Genomic DNA, 14,675 nt, shown 5'->3' with positions numbered 1-14,675 from the left:
CTCCACATGTGTGAGGCTGCTCAAGGTGCTGTGGAGCTCAGGGACCTGCTTGCTGCCAGAAGAGCTCTCTCGTGCAAATTAGTTCATAACTTAGGAGCTTTGACAAGTTTTTSTTGGCTGTGCCTTGGGAAACATTTTTGAGTGGCTGTTGCTGAGTTTGCTTTAATCTTTTCCCAGATTTCTTTGGCCAGTGTGGAAATAGCTRGATTATTTAATTGTGTTTTTGTGGAGTATATATAGTCACCTGAAACTTGGTAATATAAAAAGAAGAGAAAAAAAAAGTGTATCAATAGGAAACACATTTATTTTCCCTCCAGACTAAGAGTTTGGCTCCTTCTGCAGCAGAGCAATGACCCTGGCCCAGCTGCCAGGACTTTGCTGAGCCTCCTGTGCATTGTCCAGAGAGGAACCTGGCTGTGCTTGGTTTGTCAGGGACCCCATGGCAGAGCACTAGTCCGTCCCCACTGCTCTGGTCCCTGCACAGCCCCGAGCTGAGCCCTCCATGTCCCATGTGAGCCCTTCCGCCCTTCCTCTCTGGCTCCTCAKCAGCTGCTSTGCTCCCACTGAGTCACTTTGGATCTGCAGTGGMGACTCCCAATGACACACAATTTCACTCCTCCCTAATCCAAGTACCTGCCCTGTTGTTTTGGGCTGGGCTGGGGTGAGAAGGAGCACTGACACAATAGTCCCAAGGCATGATTCTCCCCTCCTCTGCTCTGTCATTCCCTTGGAAAAAGGCTCCCCTTCACTCTCCGGGACTTCAAAATCACCTTCAAATACTGCACATTCTGGAAGAATAAGTCCCAGAGCTGCCTGGTCACCTTTGTTAATGCTTGGCGACTTTGGCTGAAATACCTCAGGTGAYGCTTTTCCATTACTGCAGTGTGTCAGGTTCCTGTTTGGATTTGAGCCTGGGGAATGTCCTGGAAAGCTTCTGGAGCATCTCTGCCCCAGGGCTGGTTCTGCTGGGAAGGGAGCTCTTATCGGAGCAATTTTTGGGAGACTGCGTGAGTTTTGATCCTGTCCTGCCTGCTTCTTKTTGTCCCACTCTTGAGTTCGCTGTTGAATTAGGTAATAATCCTCCAGACTCCCAAATGTCCATTTTTTAAAGCTTTTCAATGAAAAGGGGGTTAATGATAACTGGTTTCTTATTGAAAATACAGCTGAGGAAAACTGCCTGCAAAAGCTATGAGTCCTGAACACACAGGCTTGTTTAGCCAAGAACCAGAGTGTTGACAACTCCAGAGCRCTTTACTTTTGATAACAAAAAGCAGCTCGTTGGATTGGGATTTGCCCTGGGGTTTCTCCTACCCCTCTGCTCCTTCTGCCCAACACAAATGCCCCRAATGAGAAGACTGAGTTCAGCTCAGCACAGATTCCATTAATTTGCAGGCAARCATGATGGGCTCTGGGCACTGAATGTTGCATAAGAGCAGTGAAGGAAACACTTCTCCCCYTTTCATTCATCCTCCTGGTGAATAGCACTGCAGTTCCCTCTGTGAGAAGAGCAGCAATCGCTTCCAGCAGCAATCCCTTCCAGCGCCTGGTGAGATCACAATTTTCCGGATTGAGAGGGTGTGAAAGGAAGATCTAATCCATGGGCTGGCACAGCTCAGTCAGGAGTTACTGGGCTTAGGTTTTTTTTTCTTGGTTTTCATACAAGATCCAAATACTCTCACAAATTTACATTTTCTCTTGCATTTAAAAGGGATTGTTTTTAAATTGTTATTTCCTTCCGTCCCCTCCCTTCTTCCTCCCATAGTCTAAACTGTGACCGCAGGCAGTGAGGAGCTGCTGGCAGCTGCAGCAGCCCGGAGCTCTGGCTGGGGAGAGGCGTGAAAATGCACAGGCTGGGGAAGACATTCCCGCTGCTCTGCAGGATGGGTGTGCACATGGGCTTCTGCCTGCTGCCCTGCTTTTTGCAGAGCTTTCACCACTGTGAGCAGAGAGGCAACATCACCAAAAGATCCACCAGCACACAGCAGGGCTCTGTTTGGTCCCTGGTCACATAAAACTTGAACCTGGAGAGCCAGTTTCATCTGTGTGAGGCCAGGAGAAGCGTTCACAGTATTTCTGTGGGCTGTTGGACTTGCTGTGTGCATGGATGGTAAGTGCCAGCCCTGCATTGGCTTTCCCACAGCTTCTTTCTTTGTGTGTCTGAAACTTGGGTGTAGAACCATGGGCAAGCTCAGGGGCCACCCCCAGGTGCACCCAGCAGGGAGTGTGCTCCCAGTACCCAGGACATGAGGCATTGCCACCTYCTGCTCTTATATCAGGCTGGCATCTGGCCCTGCTCACTCTTCAGAAGCAGAAGATACAGACCAAACCAGCATTTCTGTTATTGTCATCCTCAAACATGGCAATTTAGTGAGGGACTGAGAGGTAGCACAGAGAAAAGAATTGTTTTGTCTAAACCTCTTCAAGGGGATCTGGTGAAATTGCAGGTACATTTTCAAAGATGGAAGTCAGTGGGTTCTCATGCACAGGCTGTCCTCTACAGTGCACTGGGTTTATTCTGTTTATCACTTTTTGTTTATAAATGGCTGCCCCTTTTTGTTCAGTGAACATTTGACAGAGGCTGYTGCTCCTGTGGTGTCTCTTCCACATGCGCACACCTTCTTGCCTCTGGAGCAACCTTCACACAGAGGGATTGTGTTGGTGTGAAATCTTTGAAGGAAAGTGCCTCCTGTCACCTCTGCTTACCTAGAATAAGCTTTCTGCTTCAGYACTGAAATGAAACCATCTGGAAAAAGAATCTCCCAATAAAATGCTCCTCTTCATTTAAAGAAGTTGCACATTTAAAATGTCTAGATCTTCTGTGGGAACACACTGGTTTCATCAACATTTTCAAGTAATACGACTGAACAATTTTAATCAAGTCARCATTCTTTCTTTTGGTTTTATGTTATGGCTTTGATTGAAGTAAATCACTTGGAGTACATTGTTTCRCAAAAATGTCAGAATTTATAACTTTTTGGCCCGAACTGTATTGAAATAAGCATCTTGAAATCTTGTTTTATTCCCCTGCCAGGAGACAGGAATATGATGTTTTTCAGCCAGGACTAGTTATAATTTTGATGGCTGCTGCTGTTAGCCTTAGATGTCCTATCACACAGATACTGGATTCATCTGCTTTCCTTTTCCATGAAAATGTGTGTCTGCAGTTCATCCTCATTTGGTGTCTTACTTTTTTAAACTGTTTTTCCATAAGGTTCCAAASGTTCTTTGCTTTACCTTTCCTAGGAGCACTTTTTAAAGAAGGAATCAAGGCATAAGGAACTGCAGTGGTGTGACCATCAGCTGCTTACTGCTGCCTTACCTCCCATGTTTACGAGGGTAGAGTTTGAGGGCTCAGTCTCAGTCCAGAGCATTGTCCCTCTCTTTTGTGGGCACTCAAGATGTGTTAAGTACAAAGGAATGGMAACAGCTTCTTTAACAGTGGCCCAGTAAAACTCAGTACAGCCAAGGGGCTTAGCCCTTGAGCCAAAGGAGAGCAGGATATACGGGTTAGGAAACTCTGCAATGGACATGAGTGGAATTCTCCTGAGACATGAAAGCAGGGCATGAGGGCTGGCACAGGTGGCACTTGGTTCCCTTGCTGTAGAGTTTTGAACAGTGCCTTTGAAAGACTTTCATTTTAGGTGTGCAGGCCTTAATTTGTCACTCAAAAGYCAGCAGCAGAAGTCAGTGAGGTTGGTAAGAGTGGGTGAGGGACGCTGTTGAGAGTACAAAGAACCTATTCTTGTTTTAGTGAAGCCCTTGTGTATTGCCCCAGTTGTGTAAAAAGACATTAAAGAAAGCATTAAAATAGTTAATGGAAACAAATCATTACAATAACATCTGGTATTAAACTCCTCTATCCTACAGAGATAGTGTATTTTTTTTACCCTCTTGGTTCAGACGCCTTTATTTACAGCTCCAGCTGTTGGTGCCGTTCCCAAGCAATGAGCTGCTGTCTCCAGAGCGTTGTTGCGGTGCTGGGGAAGGGCACAGGTCCAGAGGCGAAGCACATCCACATCAGCTGCGGGGACTGGCAGGAGTGCACACACTCGCTTTGCAGGGATGGGCTTCTCACTGGGGCTCAGCAGTCGTGTCTGTGCCTCACTCATTTCTCTGTGTCTAAAGTGGAGGCTGTTTCTTTGATACGCAAGTTTATGGGTTGGGGGARCGATGGGAGTGGGGAACAGATGGAGAAAGCACAGGGAAAGTGCAATGGTTTAAAGGAATAAAAAGATACTTTTTGTTGGATTCATTACACCAGAAACAAGGAGCCTCTGATGAAGGAAGGCTGAGCTTGAGGAAAGGGAAGGCTTTGGTGTTGTAAATGGAGRAAGGGTTTATAAGCTTATCAGTTTAGTTGAAAACCCAAATGCTGAGGGATGTGTAAATGGTGGGAAGAGAAAGGCACAGGGGACTGAGCAGGACACAGAGCAGAATGTGTGAGAGGCAGGCAGCAGGGACAGGGCTGCCATGAGCTCTCTGGGTCTCTCTGTGGGTGAGAGGTGAGGCCACAAGGATGGGCACAGAGGAGGAACTGGTGCTGGTGACCTGGATGAGCAAAGCAGCCCTTGAATAGAAATGGGTGCGGGTGAARGGGGCMRGAGGGGACAGGACATGGGAGGACCATCAAACAGCTCCTTTCACAAAAGCAGGACTGTCCTGTGACAAACTTCAGCTGTCCTTGAAAATGTTCCATGTGAATTATCACTGCCTTGCTGCCTCTTCCTTCAGCATCGGGGATCRTTGCGGGTTTCTTGTTGGGAACTCAAGTTTATGCCTGAGGGGTTTTAGGGAATCCTGAACAAAAGAGCAAGACAGGCACCTGTCCTGGGGGTGTCCTGCTGCCACACCCCCTTCACCTGGAGCTATGCTGTACAGGGCAGGCTGGCTGGGCTGAGGCGTGGTGCACATGAGCTCATCCCTTACCTGTCCCACAGGTGATGCTGGCTCCTACCTTGGTGTACTCAGAGTGGTCAAGCCTGCAGTTCTAACACCCAGATTGGGTGTCTCAGGACTCTCTGAGCCTGGGAATCCTCATGTGGAAAAGGGAATATGGGCCAGGGCAGAGCTGAGCTCAGTTGCCTCCCCAGGGGAGTTTGATCAGGGGACACACATGCACTGAAGCATTAAAGCCAGGAGATACCCAGGGGTTGTGACACAATCCTGCTGTGACACCCTTACAGAAGTTACCTGGACTTGTCCTCCCATTCATTTTTTCCCAGCTAAAGCAATGTAACAGTTACAMATTTGGATTACCTGGAAAAGCTGCTGAAAGCAGAATAAATTATTAATTCCCAGGCTGCTTCTGAAGAATTAATTTCAGCACCACATATTGAAAATTCTCCTTCATGAGAAATAGTCTGGTTTTGAGATCAGTTCTGAATAAGTGAGATTCTTCTGTGCCATTACTGTATTTTCTAACAATTTTATTTTTCCTTCAATCACTCTGATTTAGCACACTCAGCTAATATACTCAAATTAGTAGTAGGAGACCTACATTTGTAAGAATTCTATCTCTGTACAATGTAGTGAAGTAATTGGAATTCCAGGGCAGAACTGTGGAAATTGTTAGCACAGTTTGTCCATATCTTATCAGAACAGGCACGCTTTTCCCAGGCCTGGCCATTTGCCAGCAGGGACCAGGCAGACTTGTTGGAAGCCCCCTTTGAATGGGAGAAGTAATCTTTCTGAATGGATCTTCTGGCACAGTTCTTGTTGCGTGTGTGCTTTATTGTTCTGGGTGATGTGACTGTATTTCACCCCCTAGATAAATGTTTTAGGGTCATTGTTTTTTTTTGATGGGAGGGGTCCTGGGAAAATAATCAGATTCCTGATTCTATAAAATTCTATAGGCAACTTGTTTTTCTGTTGTAAGTGGTTTTCCATATTGTGTTGCTTTTTGAGCATACTTTTGATATAAAGGRCAACAGTTGATTAACCCTTGAATTTTGTTATGCTCAGAGGGCTTAGTAACTTAAAAGCAAACCATTTTCTCTTCTTCAAGGCATTTTAACAAAGTGGGATTATGCCAATTCATGTATTTATATATATATTCTGTTCATATTAAAGTAATTCACTAAAAAGTACTGCTGGTGTTGTCAAACTGAAAAAAGKGGTTGCCAGTGGTGGCACATCCTCAGTTATTTAAATTGTCCCCCAGTGAAGTCGGAGTCGATCCTTCTGTGCACTGTAGTCCTGCTGTGGAGCTGTGCCAACTTCTGTGAGTGGAGGATCTGGCCCCTAATATGTATTACAGGATAGTTAATACGATGTGTAACCACAAAGTAACCACAATACACAAAGAAGTTCTATTTTAGCACTGCTGGAGCAAAGACATGACTGTTAATGCTGAACACTGAAGTACAGACGATTGCTCAGTGGGGGAAGGAGGCAGAAAAAAACCCATATTTTGAGTTATAATGTGTACAGACGAATTCTCACGTCCCAAGGCTAAGTTTTGTCTATAAAAATTCCTTAAGATTTGGGTCTTTGTAATTAAAACATAAAGAATAATTATCTTAGGCTCATATCTGCAGAGGAAGAAMTGTGTACTTACTTATTCTCTTCCAAAAAATCTTTTTAGCTGGGAAGATTAACAAAAAGGCATGGATGTATGAGGAAGGACGTTCTTTTTATTGAAATATATATGTTTTGTCAACAGATTCAAAACAGAACAGTCACAATAATTTTTTCTTCGTTTCTTTTTCAAAAGAGGGGAAGCATCCAGCTCTAAACTTAGTGCCTACAACACTTGGAAGACATTATGATTAATTTTTGTCCTTAGATTTCCAGATGTTGAGTTTTGTCCCAACTTTTAAAGACCTCTAATGTTTAACAGGATATGTGCTGAGTGTAGTCTTTAACAGAGTTTTCTTTCATAACTCTAGGATCTATGAGAAAAGGTAACTCAGAAAACCGCCGCAGATTCAGAGCCGAACCTCCAGCCTTCCAGGAAAGGAGCCAGCATTAAACGTGTGAGTTTGGACTGGAGCCGCATTCCTTCGGGGAGACTATGGCCAGGTCCCGGAGCTGGCAGCAGAGCCAGCAGAGCTGGAATGCCCTGCTTGTCGTGCTGCTGTGCACGGGCAGCTGCCAGGCGCAGCGGGACTGCACGGGTGCCGAGTGCCAGCCCCTGGAGAACTGCATCGAGGACGTGCTGGAGCCCGGCGAGTGCTGYGCCACGTGCCTGCAGCACGGCTGCACGTGTGAGGGCTACCAGTACTACGACTGCGTCAATGTGGGCTTCGTCAACGGAAAGGTCCCTGAGGGACAGTCCTACTTCGTGGACTTCGGGAGCACSGAGTGCTCGTGCCCCAAGGGAGGGGGCAAGATCAGCTGCCAGTTCATGCTGTGCCCCGAGCTGCCCCCGAATTGCATCGACGCCGTGGTGCCGGCGGACGGGTGTCCCCAGTGCGGCCGCATCGGCTGCCTCCACGAGGGCCAGAAGTACGTGGCGGGGCACACCTTCCACATGCCCCCCTGCAAGGTGTGCCACTGCCCCAACGCCGGTGGCGAGCTGATGTGCTACCAGCTGCCAGACTGCAACGCGTTCTCCTTGAACACGGCCAGCCCGGGGGATGCCGAGGATGGCGAGCCCGAGAGGCACTACGATGATCCCTACAGCTACGACCAGGAGGCGGCCGAAGGAGACAACGCCCAGGTGGAGGCTCCGAAAAAGTACCGCAGTTACTCGTCCCACMTGGAGCACGAGAGCCTGAGCCAGGAGCAGGGTGAGGACTATGATTATCTCCCGGCCAGCATGGCTCCCTCAGCTCTGGCTCCAACTGATCCCTACACCGAGGGAACGGYGGCGCCCGGCACCACCCCCGTGCCMGGGGGCCCCTCCGAGGTTGGCAGCGCCACGGAACGCAGCGAGCGGAGGAGGCTGCCCCGCACCACTGCAGCCTCCCTCCAGCAAGTGGCAAGCAAGGAAGCACCTGGGACCACCAGGGCTCCTGCAGAGCACACTACAGCCACCACCGAGACACCCCAGCACCTGGAGGAGTCGGAGGGGAGACCAGAGGGGAACAAAGAGAGGCATGAGCAAGAAAGAGCCCCCCACTCTAAAATTAAAAAGCATGCTAAGAAGGAAGAGCCAGGCAACAGCATGTATCAGGCCTTGAAAGAGGTGAATTTTACAGAGCCGAGCTGGKCAAGATCATCCCATGAAACCCTCGAGGGGAATGATTTCCCCAAGGTGAAGTTCAGTGCAACAACYTCTCCTCCTGTTGCTCTCAAGGAAGACCGTAGCCAGTCCTCCCCAAAGCAGTCACAGACGCTGTAYCGTTACCATCCCGAGGAGGATGGGGACCCCAACTCTATCCATGCTAACCCCAGGCTGCCAGAAGGTAAGAGCTACTCTCAGTGTGGGTGTCTACAGGCCACTTGCTCATAATAACATTGGTGCACATCCTCTGGGGTGTTGTTTGTAGTGCTGCACGTGGCCACGAAATGAAGCAAACCACTACCAACCTTSTTCCATCTCTTCAGGAGATGGTTTGCATTTCATTTAACGGAACAGGTACCATTTCACCATTACCCACCTTGCTTTGATTTCACAGACACTGAATGGCGTTTTCTGGTATTTTAAATTTATTTCAGATGGYAATTTATTAAACTGGCATTTTTCATCAATTACTTGCTTTTAAGTTCTGTTGTGATGTTAAACTTCTTCCTCTACATAGAGGGATTTAATTAGTCATCTCCAGTTACCAACTCAGTGGTAATCACATTTGTAGCTTTTGTCTTCTTCTGGGAAGGAAGTGTAACAGTTGTGCTTCCACTATGAAAATATTTATTACTTGTAATATTTGTCCCAGGGTTGAAAGCCCATCTAAGCTGATTAGTTCAAGAGTTTGAGAGATACACTCAAATACCCCGGAGGACTAGTAGGGAGAAAAAGGACTTTCTCTTGCTTTGTGTTTTTTGGGGCTGGAAGTTTATGACATTTATGATCAACTGTGGCAAGTGTACGCATTTCCTCCCTGCCTCTGGTTCTTCTTGACATCTGCAGGGAATGTTGATTATATGCTTTATGCAATGCTCATTACTGTAATGAATGCAAACTTTGTCGCTGTAAATTAGCACATATACAGCTCGTATTTCCAATTCATTTTTCATCAAATCAAGAGCAATACCTCCTCTTTCAAGATGTGGCACAAAATGTTCTCACGAGACTCWGCTGGAGGGTACTTGCTGAGAATACTGATTAGTCCCTAGGCAGTGGTATTTCYCATTTGCTGTGTAGGTAACATCTTTTAACATCTTGAGCTGTCCAGTTCCATCTCCTGGAGAAGTTTAAGGCAGATGGAAGGAGGAGAGCAGGTTTGGAGCTGAGGCTTCAGGTCCCAGCACCTCTTGACTGTTCAAGCAGAAGGTGTGCCAGGTCCATGGTTGGACATGGCAGCTTTTTCCTTTTCCTTCCCTTTTATTTGTTCCAGCCTACCTCAAATCTCAGCTGAGCTGTGCACCAAGGCTGTGTGTGATACATGGACCTGAGTTAGGACTGACAAACAATAACCTGTTTCCTTATGTAATTTAATTTTTTTTTTAAATTAAATTGCTTTTTCTTTTTCTTTCAAAAAGGAAAGATGGGTGGAGCACCGTGAAATTTTCAATGAGAGAGTTTAAGGTCTATTGGGGTGAARGTGTTCCACAGCAGAGCTGAGTACTGCATTTTAGAGTCTGCTTGGGTGATTTCCAGTCTGTGACTCCTGGGAACTCTTGGCTGAGACAGGTCTGGTTGGGGGCTGGATTAGGTTGAGGTGCCTGGAGCAAACTGTGATGGATGGCATGTCAGGCATGAATTGTTTAGCTGACAGAAGCAGGCTTGGGAATCACTGGATACCATTTTCACCTTAGCTGAGATACCTACGGTTTCCTTTAAATATTGCAGAAGTAGAAATGAAAAATAAATRTCCCTTGGGAGCACAGGACTCTGTGAGTGGCTGTGGGTGCCTCAGCTCTGGGGCTGCTGTTCCCTGCCCCGTGGAGTGGCTGCATATTTTGTGAGCCAGCACTGGTGTCACCACACCATGTCCATCACCCCCAGTCACTGACAAGTGGGACCTGGCCAGGCAGCTCCTGCCCCTGATGTGCCCCACCATTCCCATCAGGRATACTGGTGGAAGATCTGTATGGAATTACAGAACCCTCTCCAAAAATGAGGGATCTCTCTTGCCGTAACAAGCACCAGTGCTCGTGCCTGGGGATAGCAGTGTTTCCGCTTGTTCTGTTGCTTTAATTGACATGGTTGTGATTCATGTGAGTAGCTCCATATGTTTCAAGTAATAAAACACATACATCTTGTCTCTTCARTGACTCCTGAGCCATTGGTAGAGGGGGAGTGAAGATATTAGTCAGACTTGAAAGAAAAATTAATCTCGGCTACAGATACAGAATGAAACACAATGAATGAAAACATAAATTTTGTGCATGTATTTCCAACTAAAAAATGACAGAATCTACAGAATTGCCAAATAACGTCTTTTCTCTGTTCAAGAATCTTCAGCATGATGTAAACTCTGTCAGTGCCCTGATTGTCAGGGCCTCTGTTGTGCTGTTCCCTAATGAGGCTGCAGCCACTCTGGTAGCAAGCAGGGGTWTTGTTTGACCAGCTCTCAGCAGAATGGTCCAGGGTACATTTGTGTGATTCTGTGGCCATTATAGATAYATTTTTATGTTTAGTTTAGTGTTTCTTTTTTCCCAGTTTTTAGAAAAGTATGGGAGGCTCCACAGAGCTTTCAGCCCATGTTAGGTGGCTGTTGCATTTGTTCTTTCTATTTAGCTGTATCCKGGATTCAGAACAATGCTGTGGTTGGACTCTGATGCTTTTGGTTAAAAACTTGGCTTTATTACTTGTACTTTATATATCTCACTTTGGTTTTACATGTARCTGAGTTTTTATCTCCCAAATCTGTGCTGGTTCATATGTAATCTAATGGTGGAAACAATGTGGAACACTTTGGTGCTCAGGAAAGGTTAATTTTGTGTTTTGACTTTCTTTCTCCTTTGTTTTTCATCTGTAGCATTGCACTCTATTCACATCAACCAGCTGAGGTGATCCCTGTAGCATCTCCTCTCACAGACTCTGGGAATTGCCATTTGTTTGGAGGTTTTTCCCCTCTCCTTTGYTGGCTGCTCTGAGCTTTGCTGGACCAGCCCTTTTGCAGATTTTCTGGTGCTGTGTGGGGCCAGGCSCTTGCTGGTGGCTCCCTGGGGGAGCAGCAGCACTCACAGCCCCCAGGGAGAAATGTCCCAGAATTTGTCCCTGTGGGAGCTGGTTTCTGCAGGTGCCGGGTGGGAAGCCCAGCAGCAGCTCTGTAGGGTGTGGGAGCCCCAGGATGTGCTCCTGCCTTCCACAGAGAAGTGATTCCTGCCCAGGGTCTGSAGCACACCCTGCTCCATGCCAGCCCAGCACTCCCTGCAGGGGAAACACCAGGGATCTGCTCCAGGGTGAGTGCCCTTCTCACAGATCTGGAATATGGATTGAGGAGCAGCTTCCTGCAGCAGCACRCAGACCCGCTGGAGGTCTGTGCAAATGCTGCTCACTCCATTCCTAAAGGACCTGGAAGTGCAAAGCAGAGGTAATTACTCAGTTGACAAAGAGTAAATTAAGTGCTTTCACTATGGGAAGGGATGAGATTAATGGAGACTGTTCTCTTTATAGTCTCTCTCCAAACATTGATCTTACCCTGTCACTTACTGCAAGAGCAGCAAATGGGGAATTTTAATTTCTGTATTGCCTATTTCCTCATCCTAAAAATGCCCTGATCTGGGGAAGGCTGATTAAAACATATTTCAAGAACTTACTGTCATGTTCTGATTTTCCCAGTTTTTTCATTTTCCCCATGCTTTGGCAGTAGAGTGCTGTTCCTTGGATAAATGTAACTCAGGTAGCAAGCAGCCTCATTTTATCGCATGTTTTATGATTTGCATTCTGGTTTTGGCAGGCTCAGCAGCAGTTTGGGTCTAGCTGGAACTGTCATGTTTCAGAGTGGAKGTGTTTTTCCACTTAAACTCCTCCACGACTGGCGATTTTTTTTATCGTGGTGGCTTTTACAGATAAAGATGATTGTTCTCCAACTGAAGGGAATTGCACCAATTTGTGAGCAGAGATCAGTGGATGTGAGAGTGGCATTTACTACAGGTAAATCYTGATCAGGCAGGAGCTACTGTGAGGCTCCTGTGTAACTTCTGAGGATGTAGCTGTGATTTCAACCAACCCATCTGCTCCGTGTTTCCTGGTTCTTAAGCTTATGGAGAAAGGTGACCTTGAATGTCCAAACTGCCATGGTTCTGTAAAAGCTGACCTGCAGTGAGGGTTTGCGAAGCATTCCCTGAGCACACCCACCCTTTGTCCCTCTTACTGCCTCCATAAAAAGCACTGGGAGAATGTTTGCATGGTCCTTCAAAAACAAACTCTACTTGCAATTACTTTGTATTTTTTGCTGTCAGGTGAAGCATTGTCTATTTTTCACTTGAATTACCTCAGGCTTAATCCTGTGTTCTCTACTTTATCCCAGTCCTTTCTGCAACTGGAAGAAATCAGCTTTGAGCCCTCAGAATAGGATCTCTGAGSAATAAAAATAAACCTCAGGAGACTGGTGTGTGAGGGRAAAAAGCCTCTGGGTGACCCAGTGTGAATCAGCATGAATTCGAGCCCCAGGTGACAGCATTCAGTTGTTTCTTTGGTAGCTGAAATTCTGAGGTAGTACAAATGGGAATAAGGCAGGCTGAGATACTTGCAGAAAGAGGAATATTGAAACACCACAAAATTAAAAAGGGTATATCTGTTCTGCCAAAAATGTACTTTGTACTTTATTAGGCAGCTGGGTGCTAGCTTATGAGGAAAAAATAATCAGTCATTTCTATTCATGAAAACATCCCRTGCATGAGATGTGGGGGGCTTATTCCCTCAAGGCAGCTAATGCACAGCCTTCCCTGGACCCCTTCCCTTGTCACCTTAGGCATGAATTTGTGAGCAAAAGGTGCAAGGAAAACCAAARCCTGCCCAAATGACATGGAGGAGTGCACTCAGAATAATTGTAGACTCTGAAATAACCAGTAGCCAAAGTATCCAAACTCCAGGCACCAGAYGGCCTGATGAGACCTGGCTCTGTGTCTCCTAAGCTCTTGCTTTCTGTATCAAGTGCATTGAGCAGTCCCACGTGAGGAGCTGGAGCAGGGATCAGAGGGCTGATGTACCCCCTCAGTTTAGGCAGGGTGGCAGCAGCCTAATTCAGGGTGTCCAGACCTCTCCTTACCAGGAGAGGAGTCAGTGCCAGTGCTTTGGGGTTTGTGTCTGGGTGATGTCTCTGCACGTGTTGCTGCATGGCTACTGCTTGCCTGGCTGTGTTTTGGAACTGCTCTGGGTCAGATCATGCTGTTGCTTTTCTAGCTGGCTGGGCTTCAGGGCGCCTCTCAGAGCTGCAGGCTCTGGATTGGGAATTTTATTCTTTGCAAGAACTCCCCTGTAGAGCCCAAACCCTCCTCACCACAATCCTTCCTCCATTTCTCATGTGCATCTTCCTTCTAAAACCGAGGTATTAACTACAGGTCATGAGCTCCTGGCTACCAATACTTTTGTGCCAGGCTTTTATGGAGCTGTTTTGGTCCTTACCTTAAAATATTTTAAGCCACAGCTGAATATTGAACCAGGAGCTCATGATCTTTAGTTAGAGAATATAATTTAGGGGATCCTTTCCTAAAGCTGCAGAGATCTGTGCAGTGGTGCAGGCACAGGCCTGGTATGCAGAATGCCAAGATTCGGTGCCATACTTTGCTAAAAGCTGCGTATCCTGTCATAGTCAGATGATGGCAGACTTTTAAGTGCCTAAACAATGTACAGAACAGTTCAGGTCGTGAGTTCTTTTCTTTTCAAATCCCAGTGYCTGCCAATCTGGTAAATAGAGATGTGTAAGAGGTGGCTCTCATCTTCCTGTGTTGTTCATACAATTAAGGTAATAGCTCCTCACTTCAGTGTGAATCAGTGGGGACCATGACAGGCAGGTACACTATGCAAGGTGGGACAAATGTGTGTTCCTGCAGCTCTTGCTCCTCCTGCCTTTATTAAATACCCTCTGAAGGACACAGTTCTTTTCCCAGCTCTGGTGTGATGATGACRTGCAGTCAGACTCCCTCCACTGATGGGGCATTATGCCCTGTTTGTGCTGCAGCACCAGGAATTACTCACACAGCTGGCTGGAACATTTTTGTCTAAGGAAATCCATTGTGTTCAGTGCTGGCACCAAGGGAATGTACAGAGGATGTCTGAAAGTGAAGCATTCAGATGAAACATTTAACACCTGGCTGGGGCTTGTATGGGTATCCCCTCCTCTCTGGAGGAACACTGTGCTGCTGGTCCAAACCCACGGGGCACAGTGATACAGGAGGGTTTTCAGACATCTTTCTCTTCATGGGGTTTAGTTACTAAGATAGTTTAAATCTCAGGTTACAATAATACAACTGGAGCTGAGAACCCAACCCAGAATGGCATCAAAATACCTTTGAAAACCCATCCCATGTACCTGTTCTATAGAGGTAAAAATCATAATTTATGCAAGGCCAGTTTTATCCATGGTTTGCGATGAGAACATTGAATCTCAATTCTGAAATTCAAACATGCTGCATACAAAGTATGAAAATAAGATGGGAGTTTTCTTGTACAAATTAAT

At 46.5% G+C, this 14,675-nt stretch overlaps 1 protein-coding gene across 1 annotated transcript in view; it reads left to right on the top strand.

Annotated features, from left to right (window-relative positions):
- Positions 1 to 14,675, top strand: part of FBLN2 (fibulin 2) — a 103,088-nt gene that overhangs the window by 20,199 nt on the left and 68,214 nt on the right. The window contains exon 2 of the mRNA XM_057383146.1: positions 6,888 to 8,348. Within this exon, the coding sequence (XP_057239129.1) occupies positions 7,013 to 8,348 (1,336 nt within the window). The 5' untranslated portion in view covers positions 6,888 to 7,012. The remainder of the gene's footprint in view (positions 1 to 6,887; positions 8,349 to 14,675) is intronic.

Source organism: Malurus melanocephalus, unplaced genomic scaffold (assembly GCF_030028575.1).
Source record: "Malurus melanocephalus ecotype Western Australia unplaced genomic scaffold, MMel_1.1 scaffold_609, whole genome shotgun sequence".
Taxonomy (NCBI): Eukaryota; Metazoa; Chordata; class Aves; order Passeriformes; family Maluridae; genus Malurus; species Malurus melanocephalus.
Note: the sequence above shows the minus strand (reverse complement) of the source record. Positions and strands in the feature narration are given on the sequence as shown.